This window comes from Oryx dammah, unplaced genomic scaffold (assembly GCF_014754425.2).
Source record: "Oryx dammah isolate SB20612 unplaced genomic scaffold, SCBI_Odam_1.1 HiC_scaffold_5, whole genome shotgun sequence".
Lineage (NCBI taxonomy): Eukaryota > Metazoa > Chordata > Mammalia > Artiodactyla > Bovidae > Oryx > Oryx dammah.
This window is the reverse complement of record NW_024070189.1, coordinates 71237464-71257379: the sequence shown is the minus strand read 5'-3', so window position 1 is coordinate 71257379 and position 19916 is coordinate 71237464. Positions and strand designations below refer to the sequence as shown.

General features: G+C 42.9%; 1 protein-coding gene across 3 annotated transcripts in view; it reads left to right on the top strand.

Annotated features, from left to right (window-relative positions):
• The window catches only part of ZNF346 (zinc finger protein 346), a 26163-nt gene extending 6982 nt beyond the window's left edge, over positions 1-19181 (top strand). For 2 of the 3 annotated variants that reach the window (XM_040240485.1, XM_040240483.1), the window contains exons 2-7: positions 2942-3045; positions 3619-3711; positions 5475-5619; positions 9639-9869; positions 15220-15313; positions 17702-19181. In XM_040240485.1, coding sequence (XP_040096419.1) covers positions 2950-3045; positions 3619-3711; positions 5475-5619; positions 9639-9869; positions 15220-15313; positions 17702-17789 — 747 coding nt within the window. In that variant the 5' untranslated portion in view covers positions 2942-2949 and the 3' untranslated portion in view covers positions 17790-19181. The remainder of the gene's footprint in view (positions 1-2941; positions 3046-3618; positions 3712-5474; positions 5620-9638; positions 9870-15219; positions 15314-17701) is intronic. The other variant, XM_040240484.1, reaches the window with a different exon arrangement.
• The last annotated feature ends 735 nt before the right edge of the window (positions 19182-19916 follow it).

Sequence of the window (19916 nt, the reverse complement as noted above, 5' to 3'; positions counted from 1 at the left end):
ACAATAAACTGTGGAAAATTCTGAAAGAGATGGGAATACCAGACCACCTGACCTGCCTCTTGAGAAATGTGTATGCAAGTCAGGAAGCAACAGTTAGAACTGGACATGGAACAACAGACTGGTTCCAAATAGGAAAAGGAGTACGTCAAGGCTGTATATTGTCACCCTGCTTATTTAACTTCTATGCAGAGTACATCATGAGTAACGCTGGGCTGGAGGAAACACAAGCTGGAATCAAGATTGCCGGGAGAAATATCAATAACCTCAGATATGCAGATAACACCATCCTTATGACAGAAAGTGAAGAGGAACTAAAAAGCCTCTTGATGAAAGTGAAAGAGCAGAATAAAAAAGTTGGCTTAAAGCTCAACATTCAGAAAACGAAGATCATGGCATCTGGTCCCATCACTTCATGGCAAATAGATGGGGAAACAGTGGAAACAGTGTCAGACTTTATTTTGGGGGGCTCCAAAATCACTGCAGATGGTGACTGCAGCCATGAAATTAAAAGACGCTTACTCCTTGGAAGAAAAGTTATGACCAACCTAGATAGTATATTCAAAAGCAGAGACATTACTGTGCCGACTAAGGTCCGTCTAGTCAAGGCTATGGTTTTTCCAGTGGTCATGTATGGATGTGAGAGTTGGACTGTGAAGAAGGCTGGGCACCGAAGAATTGATGTGTTTGAGCTGTGGTGTTGGAGAAGACTCTTGAGAGTCCCTTGGACTGCAAGGAGATCCAACCAGTCCATTCTGAAGGAGATCAACCCTGGGATTTCTTTGGAGGGAATGATGCTAAAGCTGAAACTCCAGTACTTTGGCCACCTCATGTGAAGAGTTGACTCATTGGAAAAAGACTTTGATGGTGGGAGGGATTGGGGGCAGGAGGAGAAGGAGACGACAGAGGATGAGATGGCTAGATGGCATCACTGACTCGATGGACGTGAGTCTGAGTGAACTCCGGGGGTTGGTGATGGACAGGGAGGCCTGGCATGCTGCAGTTCATGGGGTCACAAAGATTCGGACACGACTGAGCGACTGAACTGAACTGAATACTCTATTGTGTATAGGTATCACATCTTTATCCATTCGTCTATTGATGGACATTTAGATTGTTTCCATGTCTTGGTTATTGTGAACAGTGCTACTATGAACATAGAAGTACATGTGTCTTTTTGAATTATAGTTTTGTCTGGATATATACCCAGGAGTGGGATTGCTGGATCATATGGCAACTCTTATTTTTTCAGTTTTTTAAAGAACCTCCATGGTGTTTTCCGTAGTGACTGTACCAATTTACGTTCCCACCAGCAATGTAAGAGAGTCCCCTTTTCTCCACACCCTCTTCAGCATGTATTATTTGTAGACTTTTTAATGATGACCATTCTGGGTCACGTATTTTATTAGATTTTGGGGATACAAAGTCATAAATGACATGATCCTTACCCTGTTTAGTCTCTGGGAATCAGATTCTGAATATTCTTGAGAGGCAACCCCATCTTCTTTAATAAAATAATCCAACATCTCCAGGCAAGGAGAGGATGACTGGACCCTGGATAACATTTTCCCCTTGTGGGCTTTGCATTCTGAGGAGCCTCTCACCCTCCCTTTAAAAAGCTCTCAGGGGCTTCCCAGGTGGCTTAGTGGTAAAGAATCCACCTGCCAATGCAGGAGACACGGGTTCAATCGCTGATCCAGGAAGATCCCACATGCCACACAGCAACCGAGCCCATGTGCCACAACTGTTGAGCGTGTGCTCTAGAGTCTGGGAGCCACAACCACTGAGCCCATGTGCCACAGCTGCTGAAGCGCATGCACCCTAGAGCCTGTGCTCTGCAACAAGAGAAGCCACTGCAATAAGAAGCCTTCACACTGCAACAAGTAGCCCCTGCTTGCTGCGACTAGAGAAAGCCCGCACAGAGCAGTGAAGACCCAGCACAGCCAAAGATAAATAAAAATGCAAAAGCTCTGGCCCAGATGTATTCACACATCCACTTCCTTTTGTTTCTCTGAGGATGGCTGAGGCAGCCAAAGTCTTTCAGAAAAATTTACCGGACACTGTAGGAGAAAAATGGGGAAATAAACAAGGGACTCCAAGGAGCAGAAATATAGCCAGACAACACCCCTTCTTCCCAAAAGGGCTATTATAAATAAGCTTTATTTCTTGTGGGAGAAGAACCTTAAAACTTCCCCACCCAAAAATTCCCTCCAGGAAATCTTGTCTACTTTTTGATCCAGAGTAGAAGATAAAAAACATGGATTTGCCATCTCATCATGGTTTTCTAGACTTATCCCTGCCTCAGATTATCAGTGTCATGATGATAGAAATGTCTAGAGTGAGATTTTACTTCCTCCTCAAAAAGTAAGGTCTTGTTTTCCAGGTGCAACAATTAAGTACAGGTTAATACTGTGGTTTCCTACAGTGTGGAACTTACATGACATACTGAGTAATTTTAGATATTTCAAAATCAGATCAAGAACAGTAAGAGAATTATTTCCTTTTCAAGTCTTTCAGTCCTTCCAGTTCTATCTGAGAAGATGTCTCAGTTGGTTGCTACCATGTCTTAACACCTCTCCTCACAGTTGCTACTCTCTTAATGTTCCTTTTAGGAAGCTCTGCAAGCTTCTCACACCAGTATCTAACTAGAATTGTTTCTTTTTTAATGTATTCATTTTTATTGGTTTTTACTTAAGTTTGTAATTTAAAGACTCCTTTTTAAAAGAATTTAGTAAAGAAAGTTAGCCTACATAAAATTATAAAGTAAGTTATAGGTTTGGTGGCTCAAGAATATAGCCTGAGTCATGAAAGCCCTTAGGGGAGGGGTGGCAGATTTAATAGGATGGCATTCCATTATTCAGTGCCTGCATTTGAGGCAGCGTTCAAAGACAGTGCTATTGAGGCAGGTTTTTAACTCACAGAGCTTTTATTTTTCTCTCTGTAGTGGAACACATGATCCAGAAGAACCAGTGTCTCTTCACCAACACCCAGTGTAAGGTTTGCTGCGCCTTGCTCATTTCTGAGTCCCAGAAGCTGGCACATTATCAGGTATGCCCTTGTACCTTAGTACTTTCTAGACCCAGTGCCAAGCCCCCTCTTCTCTCTGTCTTGCACAGTGAATTCCTTCTTAGCCACCCAGATGTTGCCTCCATGCATGTTGGCTTAATTTCTGACTGAGTCTTAATTTGACTGATTGTCTTGACTGATTTACTTAATTTTTCTAAGTTTCATTTCTCCATCCAAATCAAGATCATTGTACTTATATGTTCCCTTACAGCTCAGTGTAGTAGAAAGTCTATGCTTTGGCTTTAAATAAACCTGTAGTTGAATCACAACTCTGCTACTCATCTTGGTCAAGAAACCCATTATCTTAAGCCTCAGTTTCCTCATCTATAAGATTGAGATGATGATAATTTTCTCATAAATTTTTATGATTAGATTGGACAGCATCTAAGTACCTTATACAAAGTAGGAATTCAATAAACCAGGTTTTTCCCCTACCCTCTCCTCCTCAAAAGTTTCTGTGAGGATGAACCACTGAAAATCTGGTAGATATTTTTGAGTGCCTTAGGTATGAAATGGCATTTGGGTATCTTTGATCTCTTTCCTGGGTTCTTACAGAGCAAAAAACATGCCAACAAAGTGAAGAGATACCTAGCAATCCATGGAATGGAGACACTAAAGGGGGAAATGAAGAGGCTAGACTCAGATCAGGTAATCCAGCTGCCATGTTGAGACCACTCGCTTCCTGATGAAGCCAGCAGGCAGGTTGGTGTGGTGGAAAGAACGTGGGCTTTGAGTCAGACTGACTTGGCTTCAAATCCTAGCCCTGTTGTGTAACTTGGGCAAGTCTTGATCCTTTCTAAGGCTTGATTTCTTCCTCTATAATAATGAGGATGCTAATATCAACTACCTTTCAGGATTTTTCCAAACAAAAATGAAAGAAGGTTTATTAAAGCACCCAACACAGAGCCTGGCACATAGTAGGGGCTCAGTAAATGGAGCCATTGTTATATAGTACATTGAATGGTTTGTTAGAGTAGGACCACTGTCCATGCCCTACTCAAGAAGAGAGAGAGGAAGGAAACTAGAATGCTTACCTTCTTGAGATCCAGTGGAAAGACCTGAGTTTCGCACTTGAATATTGGGAATAAACAAGTGGAAGGAACACTTTTCCAAATTCTTGCTCTCATCAAAATATAAACATGTTTGCTTTTGCCTTAGCAATACTGTGAGAATTATGCTGAAACAACCCCAACCCCTCAGGTGTACCGTTATTTTTGTTCTATAGCAGGCTGTGCAAATATTATGGGATGATAAGTCAGCAGACTAGGGCCAAATACTAGCTCTAGAACTTACTGGTTGGGTGACCTTGGACAAGTCACTTAACCTGTCTGTAGAGATAATAGTTGCTACCTTGTAAGGGTATTGTGAAGTCAAATTACAATTCCTAGTGGATGTTCAGCGACTTAGAGTTTATGCTACAAACTGTGCCTCCTTATCACAGGAACCACAGGTTTGGAAGGGCCTTGCTCATCCCTTCTCCACATTCACTGGACTAACCCCCTAGTTGCCCTCCTTATGATGTGGAATTCAGAAAGACAATATCAACTCTGTGGCCCTGGGCAAGTCACTTAACTTCTTTATATCTCCAATCCCTCAACTCTCAGGGTGGTCCAGTAGTTCAAATGAGATCACAGACTCCTCCCCATCCAACAAAGAATTATTCAGCCCCAAATGTTAATAGTACCAAGGTTGAAAAATCCTATCTTAGAATGAATATTTTATTCAGACAGCAGACCTGAAAGAGATCCTGGAAGCCCTTAATATAGGCTTGAAATACACTGTTTTCTAGCCTAGTCATAATCATCAAATAAAATACAATTGTCTGCTTGTTCAGTAAACCCTGAACATCTGCTGTGTGCCAGTCTCCATCAGGGTGCTAAGGATAAGAAACATAAATGAGTCTAACGATCTTTGCCCAAACGTTGAACTTTAGTCGACAAGAAAGTCTTCTAAGCTACAACACTGTCAGTTTAGGGTGACACGTGGTACGATAGACGTCTATTTAATGTATTCCAGGAGTATAGAGGAAGAATAAAGCTAATTCTTCCTGGAATAATCACACAAAGCAGGTTGATAATTCTTTACTGACTAATTTTCTTGAGTAAAAGTCTCTCAGAAGAGGTGATATTTAATCTGGGCCTTGAAGGCTAAGCAGACATATGCCAGGCAGGAAAGAAAGGAGGATCATTCTAGGCAGTAGGAATAGCCCAAGTAAAACACAGAAGTAGCAGAGAACAAAATGGGGAATGGTGAGTAGAGCATGGGATGAAGTAAGAATCCAGAAAGGTAGGTTGGGGTCAGTGTGTGAAGAGGGCCTTGAAGGCCCATTCTCCTATGGGCAGTGGGGAACCAGTGAAGATTTTCTGGCCGGGCAGTGGCGTGATCAGACCTGTGTTCTTTCTCCTAACCAGAAGAGCAGCAGAAGCAAAGACAAGAACCAGTGCTGCCCCATCTGTAACATGACCTTTTCCTCCCCTGTCGTGGCCCAGTCGCACTACCTGGGGAAGACCCACGCAAAGAACTTAAAGCTGAAGCAGCAATCCACTAAGGTGGAAGGTACTGGTTTTCCTGAGTGGTGCTATATCGGGACCCCTCCCGTCCTCAAGGCACCAATGCCAGGTGCTCCCAGAAATGCTCACTGGGGCCACGGACTTGAAGAGGTTGAACTGCTTTTGAGAGCCCTTAAAAATATCAGAGTAGACACAGCTTCACTGAAATGCAGCCTCAGAGTCCTACTTACCTAACCTTCCTTTCTTTGGTTATATCAGCCTTTCTCTATAGAAGCTTCTTAGCCCTGAGCTTTGGTCCTGACAAATAATTATAACTTGGGAGTGCCCAAGTCCTCCAGGCTCTGCACACCAGGAGAGCATTCTGTCTCCTGCCTCTCTCACTTAGATTTTTCCCTCCTAGCATCCACCTGCCCTTATTACCATGTATTCCAAGTTAAAAGTTAGATTCTTGTCTTTTTTGTGTGCTCAGGTTATGCCCTGTTCACTTTAATCCTCAAAGCTGCCTGTTCTCCTCAAGACAAGGACTTGCCTTTCAAAGCTGAAAACTTCAGCACTGCCAGTACTGCCCAACAAACAGTGTTTGCAGCTGCCGTGAATCCATTCCCAGGGCAGTGACTTCTAAAATAACCCCCTTTACCTTGTCACCACTGGGGCTCAGCCTTCATTTTCATCTCATTAACTACTGACTTTTTAGGATTTTACATCTCTGCTAACTGCAGTTAGTCAAGACTAAAGGTTCTTTGATCTTTATTTCATTTTTTTCTCAGTAAGTTTTCTTCTCTATTTTGGACCAAGAGGTAGACTATAATATCTGTAATACTTGTCCTTTTTTGAATTGCTGTATTATGAAAACAAGATAATCATGTTCTAGACGACTTTGAAGAATAGGGTAAAAAAAAAATATAAATCACTCATAATTATACTGTCTTACCACACCCAAATCTAGTATTCTAGCAATGAAACAACAGATGAAGTCATGGATACCCGAGTTTAAATCCTGGCACTGCTATTTACCATCTGTATGACTGACCTTCTTCATGCCTGAGTTTTCTCACCTATAATATGTTGATAATATCATCTACTTCATAGGTTATGAGGATGAAATAATGTATATAAGGGCCCTAATACATAATAGATGTTCAGTAAATGACATTTTAGGATTTTTTGTTTTGTTTTGGAGCCATGCTGCATGGCTTGCAGGTCCTTCATTTCACAAGTAGGGACTGAAACTGGGCCCCAGCAGTGAGAGTGCCAAGTCCTAACCACTAGACTGCCAGAGAGTACCCAGCAGATCCTATTGTTGGTATTAACAGCACAATCAAGATAGTGTGTGGAATCCCCACATAAAATGCAATAGTTGATCAGGCGTTCACCACCCGGAGCATGTCATTGGCCTTGCTTCCGATTTGTTCGTCTTAAGTTATACTAGTACTAGTTGCTTTTTTGTGAAGTCACTGTTGGTACCATTTATATAGTATACCATTTATGGTACCAAAAGATTAAACATTAAGCCAAAGGAAACTAGCTTAAGAACAGAACTTTGTAAGATCATTTATCTTTAGATTTATATGAACTTGTCTTTCCATAAATGGGAAAATTCTCTGGAATATTCCTGGTCTAAGGATTCCATATTGAAGAGTTTATTTTTCATATTTACTTTTGGCCCTTGCCACATAACAGATATGTTTTTATATAATTATAATCATAGTTCATGTACCATTTGTATCCTGTGTTAACTTTTAATTTTGTAGTTAGAGCACATTTCCATGTTATTACATGAGTTTATAACTATATTTCTGAAAGTAAACATTTCTCTAATGTAAAAGTAATACAAGCATATTGTAGAAAGTATGGAAAATATAGATAAATGGAAAGAAAAATACCCATAATTTTACCATTCAAAGACAACCACTGTTAACATTTTGGAGAACTATTTCTCCTATAATCTTTTGTTATGTGTATGTGTGTATATCTGTGTCTATATTTGTTTTATGTATGTCTAGATTATGTATATAAATGTAAAATACTTTAACCTTATTGTTTTTATAAAAACAATGCATACTCCTCATTGTTACTTCTAGTTCAAACAATGCAAAAGGTACAAAGAGAAGAGTAAATACCACTCCAATCCTACCACCAAGAGAGAAACACTGTTAATATGTTGGCAGCATTTCAAAATACCAGTACACACATATAGATTGCACATATGTATTTTAGTAATGATATGATCATATTGTGTGTATAATTTTCTTTTATACTCTTTTCACTAATAGAACATTTGTATTTCTCCATGTTATTAAAAAGTTTTTCATAAACATTTTTAATGACAATATCCCATTGCACCACATTCATTTAACCATCCTCTAATGATGAATATTTACGTTTTCTCCCTCTCCTTTGTTCGAATTTATAAATAACACTACAGTGAACAGTCCTGTAGAATTCTCTTTCTATATTTCAAGTTGTTTCCTGAAAGAAGACTCCCATAGCTGTCATTTTTATTGGATGTCCATTAAATGGTTCCTCCAACTTTAATTAACTATTCACCTCTGATGTTTCTCTTTAGTACCTTTTAAAGAATGACCTTTATGTTTTAATGACTATGATTATCTCTTCTGATATCAAAAATCTACATTCACTGTAGAAAAGGTGGAAAATACTGAAAAGTATCCTTTTATTCAATGCTTTTGGTCTTTCTCTACACATTACCAGTTGTTTTACAGAACTAAGGACAAAAGAAATAGTTTGCTATATAACCTGCTTTTTTTTTCACTCAACACCACATACTGAATATTTTCTCATAGTATTGAATATTCTGTAACATGTACATTACTTTTCCAGTGACTTGTTGAAATAATGACTAAGGAAAATTAATAGCCAGGAGAATTAAGAGTCTCTGTACTGGAAAACCATGTAGGAAAAGCCAGCAACTTTCTTCTGGCTTGTTGAAAATCCTCAAAACTAAAAAAAAAAAAAAAGAAAGAAAATCCTCAAAACTTCCCCCATTGAAGTAGAAGGGATGAAAGAGCATCTGTGTGTGAGTGCTGCTGAACCCCACCCCTCCTCCACCATTGGTGGGGGTTCTAGGCCACATTCTTAAAGCAGTGGTTACTGGATTGATACCATTCCAGCCATATGGGCTCATTAGTGAGCCATGGCATCAATTTTTAAAGCAGCAGTGCAGCCTATAGTCAGGACATTTGTTGGCCCACAGGAGGTTTACACATATGCCCATACCAGGCTCTGATTAACTGAATTCATAGACTCGAGCTAGGGATGCTTTCTATAGGTAAATACATGGGCTGTAGCCTTCTTGTCTCCCTGCCACACTCTGGCAGCCTGGCATAGCAAAGAGGGCATGGTCTTTAGGATCACACAGACCTGGATTCACTCATTAACTGAGTGATCTTTGGTAAGTCATTTCACCCATCTGCGCCTTGGTTTTTCTCTGTATCGTGGCAAGATGATACCTACTGCAGAGCATAATTCAGAAGACCAGAAGAGATAAACAAAGCTGGTAACTAAATGTCAATGTCATTCTCCTCTCCCCACTCAGCCTAGAAGGCAATGCAGCTCAAAAGACCCCCTTAGTGTGGCGCCTTTTCTAAATGACCCTCTAGACCCTCAGGCTGTGCATCTGTGCATTGGCTTCCAGATCTATAACTGGGGTACTTTAAGGATGGGAATAAAACACCCACATTTCTTGTCCTATGTGCTGTGACATTCTGGGGAGTTCTGAGGGATGAAAAGACTGCAAGCATGTACATCTCACATCTATTGTAATTTGGCAGATGGGTAGCAGAAGTGCAGAACCTCCTCGGAATATGAGAAAATAGGGATTCACGTGCCTAAAGTAGTTTAAGCTGCCAAACAAAGGAGCCGGTCTTTGGGTTCCCCCGTATCTTCTCAATTAGAGAAGATTTTCACTGTGTGATTCACACAGGCAGTGCCCCATATGCAAGTGTGATTAGCTAGTGACCCAGCCTTTCTTTGCATTCAGCATACATGAAAGCTTGGCACCTTCTGGGTTTTTTCATTGTTTCTGTTTGAACTTTCTCACCACAGCTCTGTCGAAACGCCTTACAAACCCTTTCCTTATGGCCTCCACCTTAGCCTTGCACCAGAATAGAGAGATGATAGATCCAGACAAGTTCTGCAGCCTCTGCCACGCGACTTTCAATGACCCTGTCATGGCTCAGCAACATTATGTGGGCAAGAAACACAGGAAACAGGAGACCAAACTCAAACTTATGGCACACTACGGACGGCTGGCCGACCCTGCTGTCACTGACTCAGGTAAGGGGCCTAGCTCACACCCAGAGCTGGATCAGGGCTTGACTGCTAGAGCTCCCTGGACCATCAAGGGTTTGCCTTTCCTCTTTAGGTCTTCTGAAGCAAGCACATTGCAAATTCAAATGCTTGCAAAAACTAGATGGGAAATTTTGATAAGTGAAAAAGCCAGAAAGGGATGTAGTCAGCTGAAGAGTACATGCCTCTCCTAGGCAGTGCTAAACATTTGTTAACCTTATCTTTCAGTGTTTTGAAAGACTGGAAGCCAGATTTACAGCTGACCCTCTTTTGCTCTAGTCCCTGCCCCTGCTTTACTTGGTCCTGCCTGGCCATTCCCTCATTGTCTCTTTTTTATTGGCAGGATTCAGGCACTGCAGTGTTTCAGGCCACTTATCTTAACTTGTATCCATTCTTTTCTTTTATCTCAGGCCAAAGCCTTCTCCTTGTATTCATCCTCCTCCATTTGTCTAATATTTAATCCTAGAACTGTATCCTAGATATATTTTTCTTGCTTAAATCATCTGATTTCTCTACAGATCAACTAAATTCTTTCATGAAAACCTAGGTGGGGGGAAAGGGTATCACATCCCACTTTGATATTAATGTATACAGCATAATTTGATCCCCACAGGATTCCTATAAAATAGTTGTGATTTTCCCAATTTACAAGTAAAGAAGATGAAACTCAGAATGACATGCTAAGGTCATACAGCTGACATGACCTGATGTTAATAAATGACAGCATCAATCGGGGTCTCTAGCTCTGTCTGATTCCAAAACTTATACTCCTTCTCCCTGCCTCCAGCTTTGAGTGTACTTGGCTGGAGGCGCTCCAAGTACAGAGTGTCAGCAGAAATATTGAACTGACTCTGACCCGCTTCTTACTTAAAGAGGTGGGGTGTTGACCTGGGATGTGCAAGCAGGGACTTCCACTGACAGGACTTCTGCCTTCCCAAATGATTTAGGTTGTTAACAGCTTGGCTTTTTTTCCCTGCTGGCTTCAGTCCACCCTTGTTCATTCATTCTTTCAGACAGTCATCCTGCACTTACCAATAGCTGCCATAGTCCAGGCCTTAGGCTAGATGCTCTTATATGTAATTGCCTGATTTAATCCTCACAGCAACTCTGTTGTACACATTTGATTATTCCCATTTTACAAATGAGGACATTAGCATCAGAAAGATGAAATGGTTTGTTCTGGATCCCATGCTAGACTGTGGCAGCCAACATTGAAATCCAGGTAAGGTTCTGTGTTAGGTCCACAGAATAGTTTCCATGGGGCTTCTGGCATGTATCATAACAAGTCAAATGTGAGTCAAATGTGAGATGACCCAGAGTGTCCAGATGTCTCCCACAAGGATGAGATGTAGCATCTACCAAGCAGATTAAACAAGACTTGGAGTTTGCTTTGTACTCCAGGCCCACATTTCTCTCATTTATTCAAGAATGCCAAACTAAGGCCTGCATATCATTCAGATAGCCAAATCTTTTCAGTCGCTAGAGCTCTCAGCATCCCTTCTGGGTCACTGGAGCCCTCTTTTTCTGTACCCCCGTCACCTTCGCTCCCTTCCTTAGGGCCTTGCCTCCTGCAGGTCAGGTCTGCTTTCTCTGCCCCGTCTGATCCCTTAGTTTCTTCAACCTCTGTACATGGGACAGGCTTTCAAGTCTATTCATTTCATACAAAGACAAGAAATGTTTGTTGAGCTCTTTCCTAATATACGCCAGGCATGGTGTATATAACATATATTAATTACATGTCCATGTTCTTATGGAGCTTAGAGTCTAGCAGAGCAGACAGGCATTGAGCAATTAACTACAAGTGTGGCAAGCTTTAGAAAAAGAAACAAATGGTATGCTATGAAGATAACTTAAGATGGAGGAGCAAGGATCAAAGGCCCCCAGAAGCAAAAGGGATAGTGTGGGGCAACATGATGCTGGGGAGATGAGCAGGTGTCCAATCGTGGCACTGTAGGTCATGTTTGAGATTTGAGCCTTTGTCCTAAGATCACATCCTCACATCCATTCACATCCTCAGCATTATTGATTAGAGCGTTCTAGTTACAAGGTGGAGAATGGTTTAGAATGAGGAGGAAGGGTAGTGGAGAGAGACCAACAGTGAAGCTGTTGCAGTAGTTCGTAGTGGAGAATATGGGAGCTTGGAATAAGGTAGCATTGGTAGAGATAGACAGGAGTAAATGGATTCAGGAGGTAGGTAGGAAGTAGAATTGGCCATCTAATGTGGGAGCTGAAGAAAAGCGAGCAGTCAAGGTTTAGCTTTAAGCCACGAGGTGAATAACCAGGTTTTGGCAGCCTGAGTTTAAGATACCCATGAGATATCCAAGTAGGAATGTTCAAGAGGCAGTTGGATACATAGGTGTGGACCTAAAAGAAAGGTCTTGGTTAGAGATGCCACCATTTTGGTGGTTAGAAACTGCTAAATATTGGTAGTTTCATATGTTTGAAGCTATTAAGTGGTACTTGAAATCAGGGAAATGAATGAGATCCCTTAGAGAATTTGGAGAGAAAGGAGTGAAGGGCCTAAGATTGAGCCCTCTGAAAATTCTGATGTGCTATAAACATGGATGAACCTTGAGGATATTATGCACAGTGAAATAAATCAGTCACAGAAAGAAAATTCCTATATGATTTCACTTGTACGAAATATCTAGAGTAGTCAAACTCATAGAAACAGAAAGTAGAATGTGGTGGTCAGGGATTAGGAGAAGGGAGAAATGGAGAGTTTAATGGGTATAGATTGGCAGTTCCACAAAAATGACAAAAGTTCTGTACAATAATATGAAGATACTTAACATGATGAAAATACAATTTCTCTAACCCAGAACTGTCCTTTAACTGAATTGGACACTTAAAATAGATTAGATGGTAAACTTTCTGTTATTTGTATTTTACCACAATTTAAAACAGTAAAAAAAGAAAGAAAACCAAGATTGAAACCTCTGAAACTGGCAATAGTAAATGGGGAAGGTCAAACAAAAGATAGCAAAAGAAACTGAGAAGGAACCACCAGCAGAGAAAAATCAAAAGTGTGGCATGCTGAGAGCAAGGGCAGGAGACTGAAGGAAGAAGGAGTCACCCACGCTGCCAGGTGCTATGGGGAAGCCCAATACAAAAAGGCTGCATAAGCATCCGTGTTGTCCGTTAAGTTTAGACACAGGGAAGCCTCCACTGGCCTCAGAAAGAGCGTGTGTGCGTGTAGGGGGGAGAGGTTGCAGAATAATTGAGAGACAAGGAAATGGAGAAGCAGTTGGAAACAGGGCTTTCAAAGTCTTGGCAGTAAAAGGGAGGAGATACAGGTGCTTTCCCAAATAAATCAGATGTTTTAAAATGAGCTCTAGTGACTTATTCTTCATAAGATCACAGGGGGAAACCAGAATATCAAACATGTAAAATGAAAACCAGATAAAAATGGATGAGTGTGGGTATTGAACATTTAGAAGCACCAATGAATTCTTCACTTACCCCAAGTGACGATTTGAATCTAGCTTACAGATTAGTATTCTCTGCACTGAGATGTTCTTAGCATAGAAGAGTCCAGAGACCTGTGGTTCAGAGGAAAGGATGGGGGCTTCACAGACCAGAGTGCAAATCCAGCTCTGACCCCAGGTCACTTAACCTCCCTGAGCTTGCTTCGTGCTCTGATAAATGGAGAAAACCACCTACCTATCTTCCAGCATTGTTATAAGAATCCAAGGGCATAAGTATCCAAAATTTTGTCATGGTGCTTGGTGTTTAATAGATGATAAGTGAGCTGTTGTAATCTGGGCATCAGTGACTCTTAACCATTGGTGATTATTACCCCCACACCAGCCCCAGTTTCTACCCTGGACCTTGCAGGGATGGTGGTTCTGCTAGTCCATTGTGAGTCTTTTGCCTGTTTGTGTTGAACCATGAATTCTGGCCTTCAGAGTCTAAAAAAGACCTGAATTCTGATTGTAATAATTTTCCCCTTAAGTGCTTTAAAAGGATATGTCTTCCAGGAAATACCTGAAGATACAAGAGAAACAAGGGTAGCTGGGAACATTGGCTAGCTTATTGAATTAAAGGAGATTGTTGGTGTTCCCAGCTGCCATGGAAGGCTGGTTAAAAAATACTCTCCATTTTTTTTCCAGCATCACTCATGGAATCTGTAAGAGTGAAATACAAATAAGCCAAAACCTCATATTTACTGGACACTTAACTATGTGTCAGTTACTTTTATTTGAATGATTACAATAACCTTATAAGGTTGATACTAATATTAACTGCATTTTATAGGTATGGAACTTAAAGCTCAGGGAAGCCCCACTTTTACACATCTCAGAGAGATTAAGTACCTAGCGTGTGGTCTTACAGGTAAGAAATGATGGAGCTGGGATTTGAACCTAGGTGATCTCACTTCAGAGCTGTGAGGTTTTAGGATGGCAGATGACTCAAAGGGTGTGTCAGAGGGCTCTTGAAGTCAGGTGTACAGTGGCCTGCCTTGCAAAGCTGGCACCAGGCATGCTGGGTAAGTAGAGCCTCATCGTCAGCCACTCCTGTTTGCCATTCACTAACTCTGTGTTCGTGGACATGTGACCATGCCTTATTTTCTTCCTCTGTAAGAGAAGGATGGTTTTCATGGGATCCTTATGAACATCAATCAAAATAATATAAAGTGCATGCCTATATCAGGCCCTTAGTAAATAATAACTGCTTTTTATTGTAAGTACTATGGGTATGGTATAATTGGTTTATAGTTGAGAAAAGCTGAGGATCAGAAAGGCAAAGGGATTTAGCCAAGATCATGTGAATGCAGAGCCAGGAGTCCAGCCCCATTTCTTGGCTCCCGACCCATGCTCTCTCTGCTAGACCATGTGAAGAAAGGCCACTTTGTCATTGGAGCAGCCCTGTTGGTGAGAAAGGGAATCTGTGAGCCCCACAGTAGAGAGACAGATTAATTTTCCTTATAGGCCTTCTCGTTAATTACTGTTATTGGAAGCCCAAGGAGAGGCCTGCCTTCCCAGAGATCTCTCATCTAAGGGCACAGTCCAGGTGGAAAAGTTACACCAAATGTCACCTCTTTGTTCTATCAATCATTTATTTCCTCAGCAGACAGCTACTCTGGACCAGGCTCCATGCTGGGACAAAGGGTACAGGGAAGTGGGGGACAAGGAGTTTCCCAGCTCCAGGGAACACACAGGCATACATGTGACCCTGATCATTGAGTCATTGAGGCCTCTGGCATTCTTACCAGGGCCTAACCTCACTCCACTCGTCCATCTTCAGAAGGGCATTTGCACATGCTGTCAAAAGCACACAGTCCCCAGGCCCCTTCTTATTGGATTACTAAGCATCTTGACTTTTACGTGTGTTTCAGCCGGGAAGGGCTACCCCTGCAAGACATGCAAGATAGTGCTGAACTCCATAGAACAGTACCAAGCTCATGTCAGCGGCTTCAAACACAAGAACCAGTAAGTAATCACACTTTGAAATTCATGGGTCTGCAGCAGGAGCTCAGGGCTTCGGAATCAGAACAAAGCCAGGTATTCCTTGGCTAAAAAGGAATCCTGGCAGTCTTTTCTTTTTAGTCAGCAGAACCTTGGTCAGTCAACAGAAGTATCCCCTGTGTGAGTTTTCCTGTCAGCTTCTCCCCAGCCTTTAGACCTGTTGGGCTGAAGGTTTTAGTAGAAAAACAGAAATGATTCCCTTAGTGGTCTCCTAAATTTTTTGGCAACATGTTAGCAGTCTAACTGGGGACACTCCCCAACCCCGACCCCATCCCACCACTGGCTTGAAGACCAGAACTGCCATCAGTTCTGTGGCAAGAGCTTCCTCTACAGGTTATTACCAGATATGACCAGGTTCTTTTATTGATCAAATACTGAACACCTCTGAGTGGTAGCCCAGACAGACCCAGTCTGACAGACCCAGTCTGACAGACTCAGTCCCTGCTCTGATAACCTAACATTCTGATGGGATGAGACAGAAACAATGACCATGCAAACCACCAATAATTACAAATGGTGATAAGTGCTTTAAAGGGAAGAGACTAACAGAGTTGTCTGTTTGTAATAATCTTGAAAATGATTCACATTCTTTGGTTGAGCTCCTGGTCTGTTGCAGGCCATATGCCAAGCAGATTCTCTCAGGTAATCCTCACAATAGTCCTGGGAGAAAAAGGTTATTATTCTGATTTACAAACATAGGCGACCGCCACTCAGAGTGGTGTTATGAGGCAGAGCTACAGTTCACACTGAGGCTTGGCAGGCTCACAGCATGCTCCTCCAGGGCAATGCTGACCAGGGGGTTGTGGTGCCGTGTGATACGAACAGGCCAGGTCCGGCTGGGAGGGCTCAGATGGTTCAGTCCCTGCTTCTCAGGAGGGTAGTGTGGACGGTGTGCCACAACATAACCTTCGGAGATAGGAATTATCCCTGTTTCACAGATGAGGAAACAGTTTCAGGCAGATCTGCTGAGATGACTGCTTTGACTTTGGTGAGTGGTTCTGGACTGCTTACAGAGCCAAGTGAATTAAAGGTGGTAGAAGTGCAGAGTGTTAGGCTCAACACGTTCTTGGTCCTCTCTGCTCTGCCTAAAGTCTCCTCTCCCACACTGTGGCTTTATTGATAGATACATCTTTAACTGGGAGAACTCATGAGGCTCCCCTTAGATAGGATTTGAGACAAGCCCTCGCACCTTGGCTTGCATCTCACTTTCAGCATTGCAGCTTGGCTGGTGGCAATTTTGGCGAATATCTCAGAACCAGTCAGAACCCTACCGTGGGGCTACCCAGACTTGAAAATGCTAGTGTTGTTTATTATTTCCTTCTTACACTTTCCAGCTGTGTGACCTTAGGTGAGTCAATAAACCTCTTTGAGCCTCCAATTTCTTCTCTATAAGATTATGCTAAAAAAAAAAAAAAGATTATAGTATAATTTATTGAACACGTAATTGAATCTCATTTAATTTGCAACAGCATCTCTGGATTAGGACTCCCCCAACCCTTTACAACCCAAGGAAACCTGATATCAGATAGATTAAGTAACTTGCCATAGATCTCATGGTTACTTGGAGTTAGACCCAGTATTCAAACCTCTGACTCCAAAGCCCATTCATTTTGCTCTGCTATTTCCAAGTGGAGCTCTTCTTCCTCACCGTATGGGATGAAGTAAGTGTCAGAGATAATATATGTGAAGTCCTGGTCCTGATAAGAGGAGCTATTAGAGATAAGCTTTCATTCACTCACCAGCAATTTATTGTTGTTCACCTATTATGTGTCAAACCCTGTTTTGAGCACCAGGGCTATGTTAGGAACCAAGACCAATGCTTTTCTCTGATCCATTTGATCCCCTTCTGATGGTAGAAAGAAATCCTAAACAAATTCAAAACAAATCAGACAGTATCAGGTGATACTAGTGAGGTCATGACTGGAGAGCCACTTGATTCCATGTGCTGGGAAGAATGGTCTTTCTGTCCCATCCAGGTCATATAGAGCCCCATAGGCAGAAAAAGTGGTTCAGTATAGAGGAAATGCATGGGCTTCAGTCCTGAATCTACCACACTTTAAATCAGCTTACTGTGGGCAGGTCACTTATACTTTCTGAAGTTTAGTTTCCTTGTATATAAAATGGGGGTGCTGGTCCACCCGCCTTGTAAAATTAGCCTGAGAATGAAACAGGATGCTGAAAGCAGAACACCCAGCCTTGTGCCTGGCATGCGGTGGTCCTCAGTAAGGAGAGCTGCCCTGCTTGTTACTCCACACCCTGAATGAGCTGTACTGTCTTTAGAATAAGCTACCTGGGATACCATCACCACCACCACAAACTAATCCTATGCCTTTGTTTTCTCTCAAATTACAGGTCACCAAAAACAGTGGCATCACCTCTGGGCCAGATTCCCATGCAAAGGCAACCCATTCAGAAAGACTCAACCACCTTGGAAAACTAGAGGTGTTTCTGTCTAGCAACCCAGGTTGAACTAGCCATGAGCCAGCTTCCTGTTACTATGGTCAGCCCTTGGCTCCCTCTTCCTCCTTTCTTACACCTGGAGAATACACAGGCCTGAGGCAGGAGTAGACCATAGACAGCCTCGGATTTGCCCAGGCAAATCTACTCCCCCTCCTCCCCTTTGGAATTGGCCCTGTAGGTCAGGGTAAGGGAAGCAGAGATGTTGACAGGACTTGGGATTTCCCAGGGTGGTAATTTGGAGGATGGCCTTTCCCCTTCGTCAGCCCCTCCGGGCCGTATGTCATGAGATCCCAGGCCTATCTTTCTACTAGAGGTCACTTATGGACCACTCCCTGCAGCTAAAGAACAGAGGTCTCCCTAAGCTCTGGGCATCTCCAGTGAAACCCAGAAATCTCACTCCAGGCCTTGGCCTAGATAGGAAAGGGCAGATGGAAGTGGCTGCCACATGGAGGCTTGGAGTGCATGTGATACTTCCCACCCCACAAAGAGTGTGAGCTTTCCTGAGCCTGGTATCCGATGCTGGCCAGTTGTCCAGATTTCTGCCCACTGGGAAGTCTCCTCCTGGAGCAATGACACAGTCCTGGCAGAGCACTGCTATCCCGCTTTCCCCTTCTCCACAGTTCCTGAATGGTGCTAAGGACCTGCAGCAACTGGGGACAAGCTAGAGCCGAAGGAGGCCTCAGTGCCCAGTGGGATCACAGAACATGCCAACAGAGGCCTTTCCCCTCCTCCATCAGAGGTGCTCTGGCACAGGGTCATGTGGGAAGGTCCCCACGTAAAAATTTCCTGGATGGCTCTCTCCCTTTAAAGGGAAACTGCCCTCATGCCAGCCAGCTCCGAGGTTGACTGCTGTCCTTCGGCCCTACTGGTCCTCTTGTTCCCCTTGCGCAGCAGACCATCTGCCCAGGCTGCTGTGGTGCTAGTCCTCCCCCATCATCCACTAGGAGATTCTGGAGACCAAGGAGCAAGATGGACCCTTAAGGGAATAGAAAAGAGAGCTGGTGTAAGCTTCTGCAGTGAGGAAGCAGCTATGTCCCCGACCCCAAATGTAGATTTCTACAACACTGCTGTGCTTTATGGCCTGGGACTTCACTGGGAGTGGACTTTACCTCATAGCTTTCAAACAGGAATTCCATGGAGGGTCACCCTCTGAGGGCCCTCCTCACTGGGTCAGAGAAGTCCACAGCTGCTCTTGTGGGCTCCTCCCTCCACTCCCTGTCCCTTCGCCTATAAATGCCTTTGTGTATTGTGTGTGTGTGTGTGTGTGTGTGTGCGCGTGCGCACTTATGCTCTATCTTTTGGTCACTGAAGCATCTAAATAAAGAATTTCTCCCATGAGCCAGACTGCAACTCAACAGATCTGGGATTTGAATCATCTAGTATGTGTATCTTTACCCTTTGCCCTAGCCCTGCTCAGACTTCCAGCACCCTAAGTAGTGATTTTAGGAGCAGGGACAGAAACAGATATCCAAATTGCTTGGCAGCTCTGTAGAACTCCTACAGAGTCCGGGTGCCCTAAATTCAATACAAGCTTATCTGCTCACCTACCCCACCCCCGATCCTGGAGGGCCTCACAGATGTCTTTAGAAGGTTTAAGCTGGGAATCTACTTTGAGATGATCGTGTGGCTGCTGTGTGAGAAGGAATTCAGGGGAGCAGGAAAGGAGATGTACAGGGAAGCCAAAATGGAAACGGTGTCCAATTTGACTCTCTCCAGGCTAACTCCTTCAGGGCAGAGACCTAGCATCATTCATCTCCATCCCTCTGATGGACAGAGTAGTTTGTCGTGCAGTGTTTGTTGAATGAAAGAATGAATGAATGAGGATGCATAAGAAGAGATGGACTTTTCCTGTTCAGCTAATACATAGCAGTAGGCTGGTTCCATGGGACTTGTGATTCTTGGAAAAACCTTTTCAATGACCCAGAAATGAGCTGGGAAAGGAGTGCATGCAATGACTTCAGCAGCCTTCTTTGCTTCAGACAGCCAGATTTGAGGAAAGTGCCCAGGCATCCTGAACTCCTATTCTTCACTCAGCATTATTATTCTTGGGAACCTGCTCTTTACCAACTGGGAAAGGCCCTACACAGCTCTCAGCTTCCAAAGCCTA